General features: G+C 42.4%; 2 protein-coding genes across 2 annotated transcripts; both read left to right on the top strand.

Moving 5' to 3' along the window:
• Positions 1-2195: 2195 nt before the first annotated feature.
• Positions 2196-8344, top strand: hspb7 (heat shock protein family, member 7 (cardiovascular)). Its single transcript, XM_068334292.1, has 3 exons — positions 2196-2588; positions 6183-6307; positions 7801-8344. The coding sequence occupies exons 1-3, from the start codon at positions 2423-2425 to the stop codon at positions 7978-7980; spliced, it is 471 nt and encodes a 156-aa protein (XP_068190393.1). The 5' UTR covers positions 2196-2422; the 3' UTR covers positions 7981-8344.
• A 748-nt stretch (positions 8345-9092) lies between these two features.
• Positions 9093-18586, top strand: zbtb17 (zinc finger and BTB domain containing 17). Its single transcript, XM_068305235.1, has 15 exons — positions 9093-9349; positions 12345-12618; positions 12770-12949; positions 13421-13750; positions 13862-13951; positions 14166-14422; positions 14537-14679; positions 14752-15052; positions 15478-15565; positions 15968-16084; positions 16192-16312; positions 16484-16614; positions 16789-17025; positions 17158-17247; positions 17835-18586. Exons 2-15 carry the CDS (start codon positions 12414-12416, stop codon positions 18245-18247), a joined length of 2703 nt encoding a protein of 900 aa, XP_068161336.1. The 5' UTR covers positions 9093-9349; positions 12345-12413; the 3' UTR covers positions 18248-18586.
• Positions 18587-19803: the final 1217 nt, after the last annotated feature.

Here is a 19803-nt window from a genome sequence, read left to right as displayed (position 1 = left end):
GCTAGGAAGGAGATGGAGAGCACGGATAAACAGGGTCATTATGACCAAGGATCTGAGGATCTGCCATGAGCACGTTACCTCGGATGATTTCCAAAGACATTTGAAGGTAAGATCATTTTTGGACAACCCAAAGTATTTATTCTGAATTCCCAAGGTTTAGTGGATAATTAAATAATGTCTGGAGCTACTGCAGGTATTGTATAAATGTTTTTATGACCAGATTATTGCACGATTATGGCACTCGCACAATGTAAACAAAAGTGATAGACAGGTCATTTTATTGAGAAGATCCTTATGCATTCGTAAATACAAGACATATTAATATAAACTAGAGTTGTTATTAATTCCACACAGTCCAGCAGTAACGAATGGCGGCTAGCTAAATGCTAATATAATATGGAAAATCCCATTGACGGACTAGTGCATTAGCATACACACAGTAAACCAAAACGGGACGTTATAACTATTTGGATATCTCTGTCAGAATGTGATTCAGATGAGAGACACCTGGGATGAGTCGCTAGATGTCCAAACTCTCATCCTCCGCATACATCGGGTGGTAATTATATGGAATAATTACCCCTCAGGTGGGTTCACTGGGAACTCGTTCTCAGTATTTGATGACGATGACATGATTTTAAGCGATATGCTGATAAATAATAGTGAAAATATCAGCCTGTTACGTTGTCGTTTGCTTTATCTGCATTGATATGGATTCACCCCGATGTCTACGATTGCGTCACTTCCGTTGTCATGGCGCGCTCCATAACTTACAATAAATTTTGTTTTTCTAAGTCCCCATTGCTCACAAAAAAATAAAAATGCCACCAAGCCTTTTTTTTTACTTATGTACTTCAAATACAAACCTGGTTCATTTTGACTTTACTGTCCCTTTAACTTAGTTTTTTCTAGAACTATTTGTCTTTTGTTCTGTTTCAGAAAAAGGAAAATTAATAATTTACATAAGTCATCTGATAACACGTGTTCCAAACCCCCTCCAGCTTTGGTCTTGAGACCTCATCAGAGGAGGAACACCCATTTCTCCTCTTGACCAAGAGACCATGAAGAGCCAACAATACTGCTGTTACCAGCGAGGGGAGGTGCTCTGTGCTTCTGACAGGGAGGTGGTCGGTTGCTGGGCTGGATTTAGACCCACTGCGGTCCGCCATTGTACTGAAAAGGTTGAAAGCACGTAACACTGTGTGGTGTCATTTATAATGCTGACTAACCGTTCAAACAACGCTCCAGCAGCTTCTGAATTCATTTTTTTAAAAATTTTAACAGTGGAGGGAGTTGAATATCAATTCCTGTGATGGCAGATATTTGGTGCTCAGAACTGAGATAGTGGTGATGATAAATGGGTGATGTGTCATGTGTCATAATCAGGTCCTAACAGACAGATTGAGACAGACAGTCTGAGGCAGAAATCAAAAGCGTGATATCAGCCTATAAATGGGTTTCACTGGTTTAGCTGTCAGCTCTGCTGACTGGAGATGAGAGCAGGGGTTGTGATCATGAAGACTGTGCTCTCCATGGAGATATTAATAGCACAAAGCAATGTCACAACTAAGTCCTCTGCTCCCTGCTGATGGCTTTGTTTTCAAGCACATTCTTTCCATGTTTGTTTAGTCTCAACTTATCATGTCAGATAAGACATAAACCCCCCCACCACACACACACACGCACGCACGCACGCACACACACACACACACACACACACACACCTTCAGTCCAGCTCAGCGGGTGAAAACAGCCTTTACAGGAGAATCATCTGTCATCATTTATGTTTTTGTGTTCCTTGAATAAACACATGCCTAGAAATGGGAGATCTCTCTCTGACGGCGTGATGTGAAGCAGCAGGATGCTGTCATTTCATGGCACGTCTATTCATTCAATCTCCTTGAATATTAAGGAGGTGATTAGACAGAGCACTGGAAGCATTTTCAGTCACAGTGTGTCTGAAGCGACAGCTGCTTTCTCCTTTCTCCTCCTGCTCTTTCTATACGCCTCTCTGATCAAATCCCTCTCTTCTGCCATAGGGCCTTCCATCTCTAGGACCTTTTAGACCACTGACCCTTCTCTCCATTGCTATGTGCATTTCATGATAAATATAGAACACTATTTCCCTTTCCCAGCAAGCTGTGACACGTGCACACTGTCCAACCACACATGAGCCTTTACAGGATATAAGGTCTGTGGATGAGAGGCTACAGGAGACTGGACAGATAAGGGATCTTCTTTCACAAGATTAAGAATTGAATAAATAGAGGACAACAGGAAAGGAAGACCAAACTGTGTCTGATTTCTTGTGTTAAGAGTCTGGAAAAATACCCGAGCAGCCAAAAAGGAAGAATAAAGTCCCTCCGCCTCCTCTTCCCTCCCTTGATTCTCCTCCTCTGCTTCACTCAGCACTCAGCCATCCATGAGCGGGACCAACTCCTCTGCCTATCGTTCGGAGCGTAGTTTCCATCAGACTTCATCCTCATCCTCATCCTCTGGTAACCCATACATGGAGAAGAGCCGGGGACTGTTCGCTGAGGATTTTGGCTCCTTCATGAGGCCTGGGAGTGATGCCCTGGGGTTTTCCAGTAAGTTAATAAAACTTTCAGGTCTTTATAACTTTGTAAGCTAGAAGAAAATAATAGCAACAGCAGGTTTATGACAGTTTATGTTGTAAAGTAGTTTTATTTAATTTCTTGGAAAGGGTTTGTTAGTACTGTGGCTTCCATAAATTAATGACGATAAAACAAGTCAGTGGCCGTTCAAACGAAGAAGGACTGATTTCATAAGGCAAAAGGTCAACGGTTGATGAAGCTGATGTGTGTCAGTGTGTTTCTGTTCACAATGAAAGACTAAAGTGTTTTAGAAGAAACTAAACCAAACTAAAATGCACGTCATCACACAAAGCCAGAGCCATGCTTCTCTAAAATTAAACCATGCAACCCGGCCAAATTGTCTTTCAAAAGGAAGCTCATGGAGACATTTCACGTTCCAGTGCTGATCTCTTCTTCTAGCTCTGGAATGTGTGCAGCCAGTGTGAACTGTTGTGCATCATTTCACACACAGATGTGTGGATTGGTGACATCTGTACTTTAAACAGACTCCAATCAGTCCATGTGGTTTGTTTGTCAGGGACACAGTCAAATTGTTTTGACTATGGCTGGTATCCCATAGGCGCAGCTAAAGAGCTTAGGGGTGGGTGAAGCTAATAAGAAAGCACACACACCCACACACACAAACACAGACACACACACACACGCGTGCACATACACACACACACACACACACACACACACACACAGGCACACAGACACACACACACACACACGTGCACACACACACACACACACATACACATGAACAGGGGAATGCTGGATAGACTGCCAGCAGTGTGACTTCACACAGCGAGTATCTGGAATGACGCCTGTATAAGGAATGATCAGATGGTTACCCAGTGACTGGTGTACACACCAAATACACACAGGTTGACGAATTTGTAAAACAGCCAAGCAAGTGCAACGGGTAGCAAGTGCAATAACAGTGGACAAAGCTAGACTGCTAATAATACACAATTATGTAGCAGCAAGAAGACCTGCTCGCCATCTGTAGTCTAATCTTTTACTTTAGAGTTCATGCTGAAGTCTAATGGTGTGTTCACACCAAACACAAATACTCCACTCAAACAGCCATCATCCTTGGGTCATTCCACTTTACTAACTTCACTCAACTAAGTACAGCTTGTCTTCAAGATATGAACATCTGACAGCTCCTTTGTGGTGCGCACAAATGAGCAACTTGTAAGGGGGACGGCGCCTTGGTCAAGGGCACCTCAGTAGAGCTCCGGAGGTGAACTGATACCTCTCACTGTCAGCTCACACTCTGGGTGTTTTTTGGGGCGGGAGTGGGAATCGAACGTCGATCTTGGAACATTGAACAGCCCGCTCTACCAGTGCCGCCCCAAAAATAACTCAAATGTCTGACTAAAGTGAACAGTTTGCTCTGATGTTGGACTTCCGGTGGCCTTTTCTTTTTTCCTGTTGGCACATCATGTGCAGTGTTTTTTCCATCTTTTCTCCACATCTCTGCAAACTTCTGAGCGGGAAACTAACCTACAACACATTTATGTAAATGGGAACGTTCACCAACATTGAGACTGCTGACAATCGGGTGAGGTTGAAAGTCAGTGCCAGCAATCAAGACTATAGGCTACCTGTAAGAAAACTGTAGGAGCTGAATGATGGAGGGACCCATGTTGGCCGGGTTAGGTTTCTGCCTGGAAGCATCAAGTTTCTTTGACCGCTGAACTCTGAATGTTTTGCTATTTGATGTTAATAATTGGTCAAGTTAACTGAGAAACTTAATGGATATAAAAGAGTAATCAAACTTAAAGAGGTGTGCTGGACTTTGGTTACCAGGAAGTTCTTCAGCATGTCATTCAAATAAGTGCGGTGGACTATCTCAGTGGATTAAAGCTTGGCTTGGCCTTTACACCCCCGAGGACAAAATTCATTCAGCAGAAGTAGAGATGTTGAATTTACATTACATACATACATACATCTTCTTACCGCTTTATCTGCTGTAGCGGCTCACGGGGAGATGGAGCCTATCTTAGCTGGCTTAGGGCGGGCAGGGGAAACTCCGGGCGCGATGCCAGTGCACCGCAGAGCCACACAGAGACAGACAATCATGCACACACACACTCACACACTACGGGCGATTTGGAACGGCCAATCAACCTGAAGCGCATGTTTTTGGAGTTGGGAGGAAGCCAGAGAACCCGGAGAAACCCACGCAGACACGGGAAAACATGCTAACTAAACACAAAACGGGATGTGAACCCAGAACCGCCTTGCTGTGTGGCGACAGCGCTACCCACTGCACCACCGTGCCACTCAGTTACATTACGTTACAATACTACAGTATTTTAATTTGTTTATGTGTTGTTTTAATGTCCTGTTAGTTGCTGAAACTTCCCAAACTTAGTTCAGCTGACCGGTGGACGGATTACACTGTAGTGTCACACAGGTCATGTGATGTCCGTGAACGACAACCCTGATGGGAATGTCTTCCCATCTGATAAAAAGACATGAGTCATGCACATTATTTCATCATTGGATTGTACTGCCATTGTCATTTGTGCTAATCTGTTTAGTCACGTCCACCCAAGGCAAAACATTGATTTCATGTGTAATTGTTTTACAATTTAGACGTGACCAAATTATAAAAGGCAGTTTTATAGATTTGCTAGTCTCTTCTATGAACGTCCACATAAGTATTTAAGGCGTTATAATGATGTTCATAGAGGGACCAGACAGGGGTCTGTTGTGTTCCTAGTGCCAGCTCTGATGTGTTTTCTGAAACAGTCCAGTATTCCCTGCTCCTCCGTCCCCTCCTGCTCCTATCCTTCCCCTGGTGGTAGAAATCTAGACTAGTATTTTACTGTTTACACCAGCACTACTTCAGTTCTCTGAGACCCCTGGTCTGGGTATAGTCAGCTATACAGGCTCTTCTTTAAAACACACGTCTGATAGAACTCATGAATGACAGCTCATCTCTAGTAGATACTTATCACTGGAAACAGGCTCCTCTCATAACAGGAGCCTGTTTCCAGAGACAGACACTTCTCATAGATGTCGGAGGACACAAGTACCTCTTATAATAGATAATTCTCAAAGGTGTCATAGGTGACACTTATTTCTAATTATAGCTACTTCTCATGTGATAGAAGATAATTCTAATCAGAGTTGGTATACCTCAGGATTTAAAGTTACAGCCACATGTGTGAGCTGGTGTAAAAATAACAAACTACAGAATCTATTCCCACAATTTAAAAAAAATAATCTTATTTTAAGGTGAAATAGTTACATAAGGCTTTCTAATGCTCATTTCCAAAGGTGGGTAGCGCTGTCGCCTCACAGCAAAACGGTTCTAGGTCCGAGTCCCACTCTGTCTGTGTGTTCTCCCCGGGTCTTTGTGGGTTATCTCTGGGCTCTCCAGCTTCTTCCAAAAACATGCACATTAGGACCTGCATATGACTGACCACATAATAATCTTTCATTTGCAAGTACAGTACTATCAATTTTTTTTTAAATGTGAAAGTTACACAGGAGAGAAATAAAGAATTTCTTGCATGTTTCCTCCTGTGGTCAATAATATTTTTTCTCTTTTCACTGTTGGTTTAGGTGGAGCTGGAAACATCAAGGCTCTTGGGGATTCCTATCAGTTCACAGTTGACGTGAGAGACTTCTCCCCAGAAGACGTCATCGTCACCACATCCAACAACCAGATTGAAGTCCATGCAGAAAAGGTGAGCAGCCCTCTGCTTGATTGGCAGCTGTAACATTTTTGGAGATGTTATAACTATGATAGTCATGGTAAAACTCATTTACACATACAGTCATGTGAAAAGATTAGGACACCCTATTAAATAATCAGCTCTTTATTAAGAAATGTTGGCATGTTAGTGTCCAATTTCGTTTGATATACTTCTTGTAAAGAAAGTGATTTAATTGCAATGAAACAACAAAAATTAACATTGTTTTACACATCAAACAAAAGATATGAACAAAAATGTGTGTTTTAGTGTAGGAAAACATTAGGACACCCCCACATACTTTCCCATTGAAATTGTTCAAAATCACACACAGGTCTATCACATCAGGTGCACATGATCAGAACATTGTTACCCAGCATTCTGAGGGAGCCTTTCCCCATTTAAACCTCAGACATGTAGGTTGCTGTGTCTCTCTGCTGAAGCAAGACACCATGGTGAGATCCAAAGAACTATCTGATACCCTCACAAAGAAGATTGTGGCTGATTATGAGTGTGGTAAGGGATTTAAAAAGATCTGTAAAGAATTTGACATCAGTCATTCCACCATTCAGAAAATTGCTTACAAGTGAAGGACATTCAAAACAACAGCCACCATTCCCAGGTCTGGCCGTCCAAGCAAGTTAACCCCAGAGCAGACTGCAAGATGTCAAAAGGAGTCATGAAAAATCCTAAAATGTTATCACAGGACCTACAGCAGCCTATTGCTCCTGTCGATGTGAAAGTTCATGACTCTACTAGCAGAAAGAGACAACATGTTTGACTTTCATGGGAGGAAACATTTGTTCTCTAAGAAAAACATGAAGGCCAGACTGAAGTTTGCCAGAGAGAATGTAGACAAAGTACATGACTTTTAGAATAATGTTCTTCGGACAAATTAGGTCTAAAGTTTAGTTATTTGCACACTAGAATAGAAGACATGTTTTGTGTGAAATAAATACAGCATTCCATGAAAAGAAACTCATACCAACTATGAAGTATGAAGGTAGCAGTGTCATGGTTGGGGGATGCTTTGCTACAGCAGGTCCAGCTCACCATCACAGAATCCACCATGGATTCTACTGTATATCAGAGGGTGCTTAAGGAACACGTGAAACTTTCTATAAAGAAAAAACAAGAATAAACGAAGCAGAACTGGACCCTGCAACATGACAATGACCCAAAGCATAGCAGCAAATCCATCAAAGACTGGCTAAAACCTAAGAAGTGGAGAGTCCTGGAATGGCTGAGTCGAAGCCTGGATCTGAATCCCATTGAGATGCTGTGGGATGAAACCAGCTGTACATGCACATAGAATGTATAAAAAGCAAGATTGGACATTGATATGCCAACATTTCTTAAGAGCTGATCGTTCAATGGGGTATCCTAACTATTTCACGTGACTGAAGCTGCCAACAGTTTCCCAGATGTGAACATTCAATCATTAATCACACGTCTTCAGTTCTTCACTATTATTTTGTTTTTGACAGTTGGCCCAGGATGGTTCTGTGATGAACACTTTCACACACAAGTGCCAACTACCTGAGGATGTGGACCCGACCTCTGTTACATCATCACTGGGCACCGAGGGAACCCTGACAGTCAAAGCGCGGCGACACCCAGCCAAACACGAGCTCGTACAGACCTTTCGCACAGAAATCAAAATCTAGAGGACTGGCACGCTTTCATCACAAACCTTGCGCTCCTTTTTGTGTTTTCATGTTTCATGATCTATTTCCCTTATTCTACTTTAAACACTCAGAGAGTGCACCATGAATCGTGCTGCATTCTCGCTCTATGATTGCAGCAATACCAGCTTGTTGCTCATTTATATTCTTTGGTGTGTGCCATAAAACAAAACAGTAACACACCATGTACACAGAAAGTATAAAACTAACTAATCACTCCACTTCCTCAATCATGTTGTCAAGTCTGAAAATGTAACTCTGAAATGGATGGTTGTCTCATATATTTATTGTAGTTATTAGTGTGAATAAAAGTATCCTGCTTTCAGAGTAAAATCTGTCAATGTGTGGCATGAAAGTTCTATTTACTGAAGTCCATTGAGAGTTCGTTTTCTAAGTCTCTACAACAAAGTCATGTGGGTGGGTAAGCAGTGAAACACACACACACACACACACACACACACACACACACACACACACACACACACACACACACACACACACATAAATAGTCTCATAATCAATACAGAAAAGATGCATTCAGAACGCATTCAGCTTCTGCACAGAGGATAGACCTATTCAGTCTTTCGTCTGAGGCATCATTTATGAAGCATCTCCACTGCTGGCTAGAGAAAAGAAATTCATGGCCACAATTTTTTTTTTTTTTAATTAAAAATGTTTCTTCTGCGGGTGTCATTTTCTTAATTTCTTGATATAATTTGAGTACATCTTGAGGAATATGGTTAATCTGGGTAAAGCAATTATACACATGATGAAGACAAGCAGTATGAGGCAGACCTGCCCAGTTATAACACTGAACAATAAAGACAAGCAGGCTTCTAACATCCATGTTGGCTGTTTTAAGGGGATTCTACATGAAGCAGACATGGACCTGAGGATGGTCAGTCACGGACACAAAAAATAAGCATTTGCATGACATTTTAATTTAATGGATTTCATTAATTCCCAGGGGGAAAATATTATTACACTGCAGAAACAAAAGAATGCATTTTCAGTGAGTTTTCAATAATTTCTATTATTATATTTAAATCAGTTTAATACCATCTGTATTGTAAAGACCTTTAGAATAACTAACGTAACGCGAGCCGACGGCGCCGCTGCGTGGTCATTAACAGTACAGCACGTGCTCGTACTGCGCGTGTCCGCCAGACACATCCGGCCGGTCCCTATCAATCGATCAGAGAGAGCAAGATGGTGGTGAATGGAGTCAGCGGGGTAAGATCGATTGCCGAAAAACTCGATTGGGTTCGTTTTCCTTGAGTAAAACCAAACATCGATCAAAGCTGCCTGGTCCGGAAGTTTGAACCCGAGGTGGAGAAGCGATAACACCCAGGTAAATGAAGAGCTAGTGTGTATTAAAATGGCGATTGTTTGATGCGCAAAGAACGACGTAACTGTGAAAACAACTAGAGATGAGGATAGGCCCAGCGCTTACATCCGCCATCTTGTCCCTTCACTGCGTCTCAAGGCACGCTAAATTAATCCCCGATAACAAAGCTGCAGGGATGGAGGAATTGTAGTCGATGTGTGGCATTGTCAACCCAGGCTGTCAAAACTTTACAAGAGGCTGAATTCTCCGACACAAAATATTTTTACTGGCCTTTAAAGTCCGACTACTTTGTGTCTGAGTGTCATCAGGACTGTCGTCGAAGCTAAATGTAGCCGCGTTTGGATGATTTTTATTTGTCATGTACAGATTTCTTCCTTTTACCGATGTGAAACCCAAAATATAACCAGATACCTAACTTTACATCCACGAGTGCCGAGATGCAGACATGTGCTGCAAGATATAGAAATAAATGGCTGCACAAACAAAGGGAGACGCGTAAATATCGATTGTCTGCATTGTAAAATGTGTTAATGCGTCATTAAAATGGCAATAACCATCAAACATTTAAAAATAATTTAAAAGCGAAGTATAAAAAAAAAACAATCATAAAATGTGGCTTTCATTAACTTCCTTCAGTCAGCAGCATCTCAGGGCTTCGTAGATAATTTAATCAACGTGTACCTGTGGAGTTCCGCCTCAAACGTGAAGTCTCGTTACATCATTCGATCAGTTGTGTATGTGGAACTTTTTATATATACACATGTTAGGAAAAAAAATCCTTTACATAATAAACTAACCAGCTTCCCTTTAGCTGGCCACCTCTATAGAATAACAATGATCTGTCCTCAGTGCCTCCGTTTTGATGACATTCACCAGTTTGTGGCTCAATCACTTGTTCCTGAAGGGCAAAAGCCTCTGTGACACTCCTGGGTCTATAAACTGTATCCACATTCTGAGATTTTCAGGCGATTGTGACTGTCTCTATAGAATAACCAGGCCCCGCCCCATCTATTTATTTATTTACTCATTTATCTAGTGTTTATTTATTTATCCTTTATCTGCGTTCTAACTTCATATCTATTTTTAATGTCATTATTTTTATAACCAAATAAAATAATGATTAAAAATAATTTATTTATTTATTTAATCATTTATTTATTTACTCAAATACCATCGAGGGCAAGATGTTCTTTAGCATCATCACCCGGCGCATGACGGAGTTCCCCCTGAGAAACACTACCTCTGTGTAGAAGGGTGGAACACCAAAGGTTCCAGGACGCGTGGAGCATACAGGAGTCGTCACCCAGCTGCTGCGTCAGGCACGTGAAAGCAAAGGAGACCTGGCAGTCCTTTGGCTTGATCTTGTCAATGCCTACGGGTCAATCCCACACTAGCTGGTGGAGACCTCGCTTGACTGATACTATGTTCCAGGAAAAATCATTGCAGAGGTCATCAGCAAAGAGATCTCCACCAGCAAACACCACCAACCAACAAGGCAATCCATCGCCTTCGTTAGGGCCGAGGTAAAAACATAGCAGCTCTGGAGTCAACCAGGGAGGCTGCTGGTAACAACTTGGGATTGGCAGCTGAAAGTCGACCTAGGGAGACAACTCAAATTCCCAGAGAACATGGCAGTGACCACACTCAGGCCTGACATGGTCCTGGTGTCAGAAATAACAAGGCAAGTGGTCCTGCTGGAGTTGTCTGTTCCCTTTGAAGAACGGATGGAGGAGGCATTTGAGAGGGAGCGGGCCAAGTATGAGGAGCTGGCAGAGGAATGTCGAAGCAGGGGTTGGAGGACCCGGTGCGACCTCTACAAGGTTGGGTGCAGAGGATTCCGTCAGTCATCAGGGCACTCAAGATGTTGGGAGTGAAGGGACTGCAAAACAGAAAAGCTATCAAAAACATCACTGACACGGCGGAGAAAGCATCAGGATGGCTGTGGAATCAAGCGGGGAGATTCATGGACCCCACAAGCTACTTAGACACCAGCCGGGACTTGAATACCCCGGCTGGGTCGCCTGGGTGGTCGCGAGGGTGTCTGATGTTGAAAGACCCGAAACCTAGGGTGCATCACTGATGGTGTGTCTTAGTTGCACGAGAATTGTATAGTAGAACTGTGTTAATTTATGTGTGTGTGTGTGTGTGTGTGTGTGTGTGTATGTGTGTGTGTGTGTGTGTATGTGTGTGTGTGTGTGTGTGCTCTAATCAGGGAGGCTTTCAGGGGCTTGAATTGTTTTGGAACTGCAGAATTAGTTATAGATTTTTGTGTTCGATGCGGAAAAAAATATATTTAAAATGTTCTTGTGACATTTTTTTGTTACTCAGGTAATAAACCATACATTTTATCAATAAACCTAACAAACCGTAAGGGTTGAATAATTTTCTTCCCAACTGCATTGAAACACACAGAAGGATAAAAATAAGTAAAAAATCAGTTTATAAAAGATTCTGTACACATTTTTAAATCTGTGGAGCTTTGTGGAATTTTAAGTTTTAATTCTTGATAATGATATGTATTTATACCTTATCATGACGTAGTTTGAGGATAAGAGAAATGGGACATTTACCAAAAAGGCAGAAGAAATATTGTTGTGCAGTGTTTCACTTTGTAGCGGCGTAGATTTTGTCAGAAAACTAAGACTGAAAAGCTATTTTCAGTAGACTTGTGGCCTTGATTTAAATTTTGCATGAGGACTTAGTGTTGCTCATGTAAACACCTTTTCACATTTTTAGAATATTGTACTTCTGATCATGAGCTGATCCTTAGTCTTCTTTCTCATTCTACACCAAGGGCAGCTACTCAACTGATCAAATATAGAAGCGTAACATTTGTTGACATTCACCGCTGCGTAACATTTTTGATGACACTTTTTTGCACATACAGTACTATATCACCATCACTTCATTCATAAATGTCTCTGTTTGCAGGTTTGAAACAAGAATGGCACTCAGATTTTTGTTCTACAATTTCATTCTTCATATTTTGCTCGTTTAGGGGTCTACGGAGCCGGTGCCATCGTCCCAGTCTCTCAGCGTCTCCCGCCATCCCTGAGCCTTCCGGGTGATGGAGTTCCCGTGGCACAGCGGGAAGGTTCTGGAGCAGCTGAACCGCCAGCGTAAGCAGGGCTTGCTGTGCGACTGCACCTTTGTCGTGGACGGGGTGGACTTCAAGGCCCACAAAGCGGTCCTGGCGGCCTGCAGTGCCTACTTCCGCACCCTCTTCCTGGATCAAAAGGATGTGGTTCATCTGGATATCAGCAACGCAGCAGGTTGGTTTTTGTTTGCATGTGGACACACGGCTCTGCTGATCTTTCTGTTGTACATGTAATGATTTTTCCAATTTTTACCTTGCAGTGCTCTAACTTTGCTTAGCAATATTTAATTTTGCCTACCATCACTGCTGTATCGCTATTTTTCCAGGTTTGGGTCAGGTCCTGGAGTTCATGTACACAGCCAAGCTGAATTTAAGTCCACAGAATGTGGAAGACGTCTTGGCCGTCGCCAACTTTCTCCAGATGCAAGAAATAGTGAACGCCTGCTCTGCATACCAGTCCATGGCAAACCCAGCTCCATCCGTTATGACAATGGATTTCTCTGCTGGTGAGTCCACTGCTTACTAAACACATTTTCATTGTGTTTCGGTTTTTTAGTTTAGGGCTTTACATGATGTGTATCTCAAATGACAAAGAGTTTCCACTCGTCATAGCAAGAGCATTCATTACAGATACCTCATTGTTACTGCGTTATGAAGTCAGAACTTTCAGTTTTGATTACGGTAATTTTTGGTTTATAGTGCATTAACCTGTTATTGTTTGCTTCCAGGAAAATATTTCTCTGATACGACAATTAGTATACAATTCAATAAATGTAACATTTTCTGTAAAATGGATTGATCTGCTGTGGTTAGTTCTTTGTTTTTGTAAATGCTGTTCATAAATCAGATTTAATCCGATTCATGTTAAACATTGTAAAAATCTACAATGCAGTTAAAATTTTATTGATATCCAGTAATTATCGTCCATATTAAATTGGAAAATTAACCTTTTTGAAATTTCTATAACCACTTCTAAGATAAACCAAGTGAAGCAGAGCAGAAAAGTGAACTGGAGGGTGACTCAGCAGAGGCGGCACCCCCCACAGAGGAGAATCCTCCCAGCAACCCCACACAAGACGGAGAGCCCACTGAAAGTCAGGAAAATGAAAAGCAAAACGTCTCTCCTGAAACACAACAAACTGTTTCTCAGCCCAACCCAGCCAGCACCCCTTCAGGCCGAGGACGTCCCCCCAAATCCCCTCTTTCTGCCCAAAAAAACATGTCGTCCATAAAGGAGGAAGAAGCAGGCGTCGCACAAGGTGCTCCTGGATGTCAGGACGACCCGTCTGACACCGACTACACATCCAGTAATTACATTTTATAGATGTTTCAGACATCCACGTGATGCCTTACAGTGTCTGCTAATGTTGATCATTCTGTGTGACTGATAACATCAAAGCCATTTGTTCTGTTGACAGAATGTCAGTTGAAATCGGCTGGAAGCTCATCCTACATGAGCTCTCGGGGAAGAAGAATCAGGAAACGTCCTCGACGAAACTTCCCCCCTGGTGAGCAGGCTGAGCCGGTTTGCTTTGTGGTACAAACCCCAAGATAAGCAACCCTGGAAATACTGGAATTTCCTCAAGCACCATCGTACAGCAACACGCAGACAGGAAGAAGTCCAGAAGCATGAAAGCTATGCAAAGAAGAAAATTTCAACTGAGTCTTACATCTGTTGCCGTTCTTTCAGTTACCGTTTCCATCGCTGTTGTCCCTTTTCAGACAATGACTCTGAGGATGAATGTCCATCGAAGGCCAAAGCTGGGAAGAGGATGGCAAAGCCAGCAGAGGTGGCAGGAGAGCCTGAGGAGGACTCCAGGGAGGCCTGTGACCAGGAAGCTGATAATGATGAGGAGGAGGGAGTCCAAGAGGAAGACATGGATTTGAGTAGCGAGGGAGAGGGCAGACAAACGGCGTCAACATCTATGGGCACCCGGTCTGAGTCAAAGTCGTACAGCTCTGTGACTCACAAATGTGAGGTGAGAAATGCCAGTGTAGAGGATGTTCACCATCAACAGTGTTTTGGCCATTGTTTTTCTGCAGAGTCATCAGTTTACCAACAGCCTCTTCATGACATGTTTTCTACTTTCCAGGACTGTGGGAAGAAATTCACCCACACTGGAAATTTCAAGAGACACATGCGCATTCACACCGGAGAGAAACCGTTTAGCTGTCGTGACTGCAACAAAGCTTTCTCTGACCCCGCAGCTTGTAAAGCCCATGAAAAAACACACAGGTGAGGAACTCATTCAGTTTGCCTGAACTCTGTCAGATTCATGCTCAAGAGCTAGTCTCTGTTGTGTCGTAGCCCTCTGAAGCCGTACTGCTGCTCCACTTGTGGAAAGAGCTACAGACAGATCAGTCTGCTCAACCTGCACCGCAAACGGCACACGGGCGAGGCGAGGTACAGCTGCGACGTGTGCAGCAAGCTCTTCACCACGTCTGGCAACCTGAAGCGTCACCAGTTGGTGCACAGCGGCGAGAAGCCGTATCACTGCGACTTCTGCGAGAAAGCCTTCTCCGACCCCACAGCCAAGATGAGACATCTGGAGACGCACGACACGGAGAAGGGCAACAAGTGTCCACATTGTGACAAACGCTTCAACCAGGTAGCAACACGTCCAGAAAGGTTTTAGTTCATCCTGAAATAGAAAGCAGTTAGAGCATATTTGTTTTAAAAAATGTAATACTGAGATTTTATGTTAGACCATTTTGAAGAAACAAATGCAGAACCATGTATCAGTCAAGAATTGAGTCAGTCAAAAAGTCTTTTAACACTTCATATTAGTCGTAAACTCTCTCTGAGTATCACAAAAGAAAGTGAGATGTCATAAACTGATAAACCTGAACATGTCCTACACTTTTATAAATGTGTTTCAGTCATCAAATTCAGAATGAGTATATATCTTTAAAAAGTCAAACTTAAAATATAGAGATATTGAAATCATCGCCGTTGTCTTTTCTAGCCTTTTCTTTAATTTTGTTGTTTTTAAAATATAAACTATGTTCTGGTTGTCTTGTTGTGTATCTTCAGGTAGGAAATCTGAAGTCTCACCTAAAGATTCACATCACAGACGGGCCTCTGAAGTGTAAGGAATGTGGCAAACAGTTCACCACCTCAGGTAAGAGGATGTTATCTTCATGTTTCCTTAACTCGCTGGCTGCCAGTGACGTCTATGGACATCTGTTACGTTTTTCAATGGGGAGGGCTGAGCGACAGTTTGATAGAGCTCATCAGTGAAAGTCAGGCTTCTGATCATGGAATTTAGCGTAATAATGACTGATCCAGATGTGGAACAGAGGATGGCAAATCAGAGGAAGACGGAGAAATTGGGGAAGCTTACGGAGCAATAAAGTCTGTGTATGTCAGAGCTGACCCACAAGCGAATACGGTATCAGTCTGAACGGAGCGTCTCGCGATCGGTCAAGAACAGAAAGAAAATACAGATGAAACACTTTTTTTGGTCGTGTCTTTGCTTTTTGACATTTAGCGTCACCTTTGTGTGATGGTACCTCCTTTATAGGAAATCTGAAGAGACACCTGCGGGTTCACAGCGGGGAGAAACCGTACATCTGTGTTCACTGTCAGAGAGCTTTCAGTGACCCTGGAGCCCTGCAACGGCACGAACGCATCCACACAGGTACCGCCATGGCTTCACAACTGTAGGCTGTGAGGGCATCTACTGTCATCAGTACCTAACCATAACCCTAACCCATTCACAGTGAGACTGTGGTCCATGTTTTACAGGGGAAAAACCTTGTGTCTGTGTGATCTGTGGCAAAGCCTTCACCCAGGCCAGCTCACTCATTGCTCACGTCCGCCAGCACACTGGAGAGAAGCCCTATGTGTGTGACCGCTGTGGGAAAAGGTCAGCAAAAATGCATCACTGCTGCACAGAATGCTTATCTTTTAAATCTTTTTTCCCTGAATATAACACCTCACCAAGTGTTTCATTAACCCTGCCTTCCAAACCTAAAATGTTGGCATTAAATTAAAAAATATAGAGGAGAAAATAGGAATTCTGTTTTTCTCTGGACAGGTTTGTGCAGTCCAGTCAGCTGGCTAATCACATTCGTCATCATGATAACGTCCGACCGCACAAGTGTCAGATGTGCAACAAGGCGTTTGTTAACATGGGAGACCTGTCGAAGCACATCATCATTCATACAGGTGTGGACAACACTGGGGTCAAATAGTTCTGTGGCTATGGACAAATGGACAAAGTAGGAAGGAAGCTTCCTCCATTTTTGACCATTTCTTGGCACCCGGCAGAGCTCGCAGATTTCACACTTTATCTTTAATCTTCATCTGATGACTTCTGTCCTCTCTGTCCTGGTCTGCCAGGAGAGAAGCCTTTCCTGTGTGATAAATGCGGCCGAGGGTTCAACCGGGTGGACAATCTGCGTTCCCACGTCAAGACTGTCCATCACGGCAAGGCTGGCATGAAGCGGCTTGTGGTCGCAGGGGGCAGCACGGACGAGGGATGCCTCGGGGCCTCCACATCTGACGAAATCAACATCGTCACGGTAACCACAGAGGACATTGTCACCCTTGCAGCCAGCGCTGTAGCACAGCTGACAGGTGAGGCAGCATCTTTGAGCTCAGTCCTAATTTTTAATGCAAATGTCTCCCTCCCTGGCTACAAACTGTGCAGACTGCTGCACAGAACCCTGACGTTGTCCGGATAACATTTGTCTCGTGTTGTCTTTGCAGTAGTTCCAGTGACAGCTTCCGTGTCTGCAGATGAGACGGAGGCCCTAAAAGCTGAAATCACCAAAGCTGTGGAGAAAGTTCAAGAAGCAGGTGCGACTGCAGGGAACTCACAAAGTGTGATGGACATGTTTCATTATCACATAAGATAAAGAAATATGTCCTTTTTCCTTAAGAAATGCAAATCGCATCATTTTATCTTGAACACAAACAAAGTGGAAGCACTTTTAGAATCCTGATTTGATTTGATCAGAGTCGTGATTGACCTTTGATGATTTATTGTGGACTAGAAAGTCTACAATAAACCATCTTAGACCATTCTGTATTAAAAAAAAATAGTTGAACATTTATAGTAAGATTATTTTCTGACTTAAGGAACATTAATGTTATTTATTTGTGGGTGCATCTCAGCATTACAACAATACTTATGACATTACATTTTATAAACTTATTATTAATGATGCTTTAAAATCTGACAAACAAGACAGTTTTTTGAGGCTGTTTTAATGTTATGTCATTTTTAAAGTCTGTGAAAATGACCATAACTTAACTAGTAATTTGTTTAATGCTGTCAAATATAAGTAAGACATTATGTTTTGCTGTATTTAGTGTACAGTGTATGTATTTGACCTTATATCACTGTGGGATGCAGAATAAATCAACAGCTCTTCTGTTCGCAGACCCCAACACTCAGATCTTGTATGCCTGTGACTCTTGTGGAGATAAATTCTTGGATGCGAGCTCCCTTGCCCAACATGTACGGATCCACACAGCTCAGGCCTTAGTCATGTTTCAGGCAGATTCCGACTTCTACCAGTACACCACAGCCACCACCACCACCGAGGGGGATTCAGCTACAACGTGGCAACCCACAGCGGAACAGGTCATCCACGAAGGCGAACTTATCTTTCGTTCACAGGATGGAGAGGGAGACGAAGAGGCAGAAATGGTGGGAGAGACACAAGAACGAGATGAGGGGTCAGGAGCTGAGGATAACGAGGAGGGGAGGCAGAATGGAGAGAAAAGCCACACTGAGATGCACCCCGAGGGAAATGAGGAAGCTGCAGCAGACGCACCAGAAGACAAAGAGTAGGAGATGGAATGTGGGAGTCAGGTGTAACGGGCCAGATTTATGAAGAGAGTAGAAACTATTCCTGGTGACAAGAATCTGTTTTTGGACTGGAGTAGGAAAAACAAAAACAAAGAGTTGGTGAATGGCTTCATGAAACCCTTTTTATCAGCTTCATCCCAGGACATATAATCCTACATTGACAGTAGCTGTGATTCCAGGAAACAAAGTGACATTAAGTGATTTGTCAAATAATATGACTTCTTTCAAATATTATTTTCTATTTTGTATAGTTTGTTTATTTTTAGACTGAAATACTGGACTGTTTGTCATTTGTATGAAACATAAAATAATATAATAATATTTTATTGTACTACAGTGATGTATTTTCATGAACAGTGCACTATATGTCACCATATTTGTTCCTAAAGGTTTACACAGGATTTATTTCTGGTGATTATGACATTCTGTTTCCAGAAGTGCTGGCAAACATTGTGAATGTTGTCAATGTGTCATATTTGATAATTCTTATGTCCTCAAAAAATGTCTTAATTCTCCTTAAAACAAAAGACTGTTTTTAAAAATTAGACGTGTAATTTATAAAAAATGACCACGGATCACAGCAGTGATCACTTTCACCAGATAACTTATTGTATATACAGTCACTGGTAACTTGCCAATGTTTTCCTATGACCACTGGCTTCATGCCTCAGGTCATCTGTTTATAATAGCATTTGAAAATATGCTATTAAATATTAAAGCATTTTAAAGTGATAGTGTATATATGTTCACTGATGAATCAATTCATCTCCACAATGTGTTCTGTCAATTATATTAAATCATTGTGCACTTAACTACCTTAAAAAATGTATATATATTATATATATATATATATATATATTAGTATATACAGTATTTAAAAAATATATATATATATAATTTTAAAAAATGTCCCTCTCACCCTTGTGGGTTGGTATTTGTGTGTCATCCTCAAGCTCGGGTCCTCTACCAGAGGCCTGGGAGTCTGAGGGTCCTGTCAGTATCTTAGCTGTTCCTAGGACTGCGCTCTTCTGGACTGAGGCTTCAGATGTTGTTCCAGGAATCTGCTGGAGCCACTCTTCCAGTTTGGGGGTCACTGCCCCAAGTGCTCCTACTACCATGGGAGTGACCAGGAAGGATAGGATCAGGAATGAGTACATCAGAGGGACAGCACATGTTAGAGGTTTTGGAGATAGTCAGAGAGGCCAGACTGAGATGGTTTGGACATGTCCAGAGGAGAGATAGTGAATATATTGGTAGAAGGATGCTGAGTTTTGAACTGCCAGGCAGGAGGCCTAGAGGAAGACCAAAGAGGAGGTTTATGGATGTAGTGAAAGAGGACATGAAGGTGGTTGGTGTGAGAGAAGAGGATGCAGAAGACGGTTAGATGGAGGAGACTGATTCACTGTGGCGACCCTGAAGGGAAAAGCTGATGTGTGTGTGTGTATACATTATATGTGTAAATGTTTGTTTGTTTTTCAAAAATATATACATGTATATGATTTAAATCTATACATTACGTGACTCAATTTACAAGCAAC

The sequence above is a fragment of the Antennarius striatus genome, chromosome 2, assembly GCF_040054535.1.
Source record: "Antennarius striatus isolate MH-2024 chromosome 2, ASM4005453v1, whole genome shotgun sequence".
Taxonomy (NCBI): Eukaryota; Metazoa; Chordata; class Actinopteri; order Lophiiformes; family Antennariidae; genus Antennarius; species Antennarius striatus.
The sequence above is the reverse complement of the archived record's forward strand: the minus strand, read 5'-3'. Positions and strand labels throughout refer to the sequence as shown.

Coding starts and splice junctions, on each gene's coding strand:
- zbtb17 (XM_068305235.1), top strand. CDS start 12,414: ATGGAGTTCCCGTGGCACAGCGGGAAGGTTCTGGAGCAGCTGAACCGC. Junction 16,085..16,191: donor GCACGAACGCATCCACACAG/GTACCGCCATGG, acceptor CATGTTTTACAG/GGGAAAAACCTTGTGTCTGT. Junction 17,248..17,834: donor GGAGAAAGTTCAAGAAGCAG/GTGCGACTGCAG, acceptor TTCTGTTCGCAG/ACCCCAACACTCAGATCTTG.
- hspb7 (XM_068334292.1), top strand. CDS start 2,423: ATGAGCGGGACCAACTCCTCTGCCTATCGTTCGGAGCGTAGTTTCCAT. Junction 2,589..6,182: donor TGATGCCCTGGGGTTTTCCA/GTAAGTTAATAA, acceptor CTGTTGGTTTAG/GTGGAGCTGGAAACATCAAG. Junction 6,308..7,800: donor TTGAAGTCCATGCAGAAAAG/GTGAGCAGCCCT, acceptor TGTTTTTGACAG/TTGGCCCAGGATGGTTCTGT.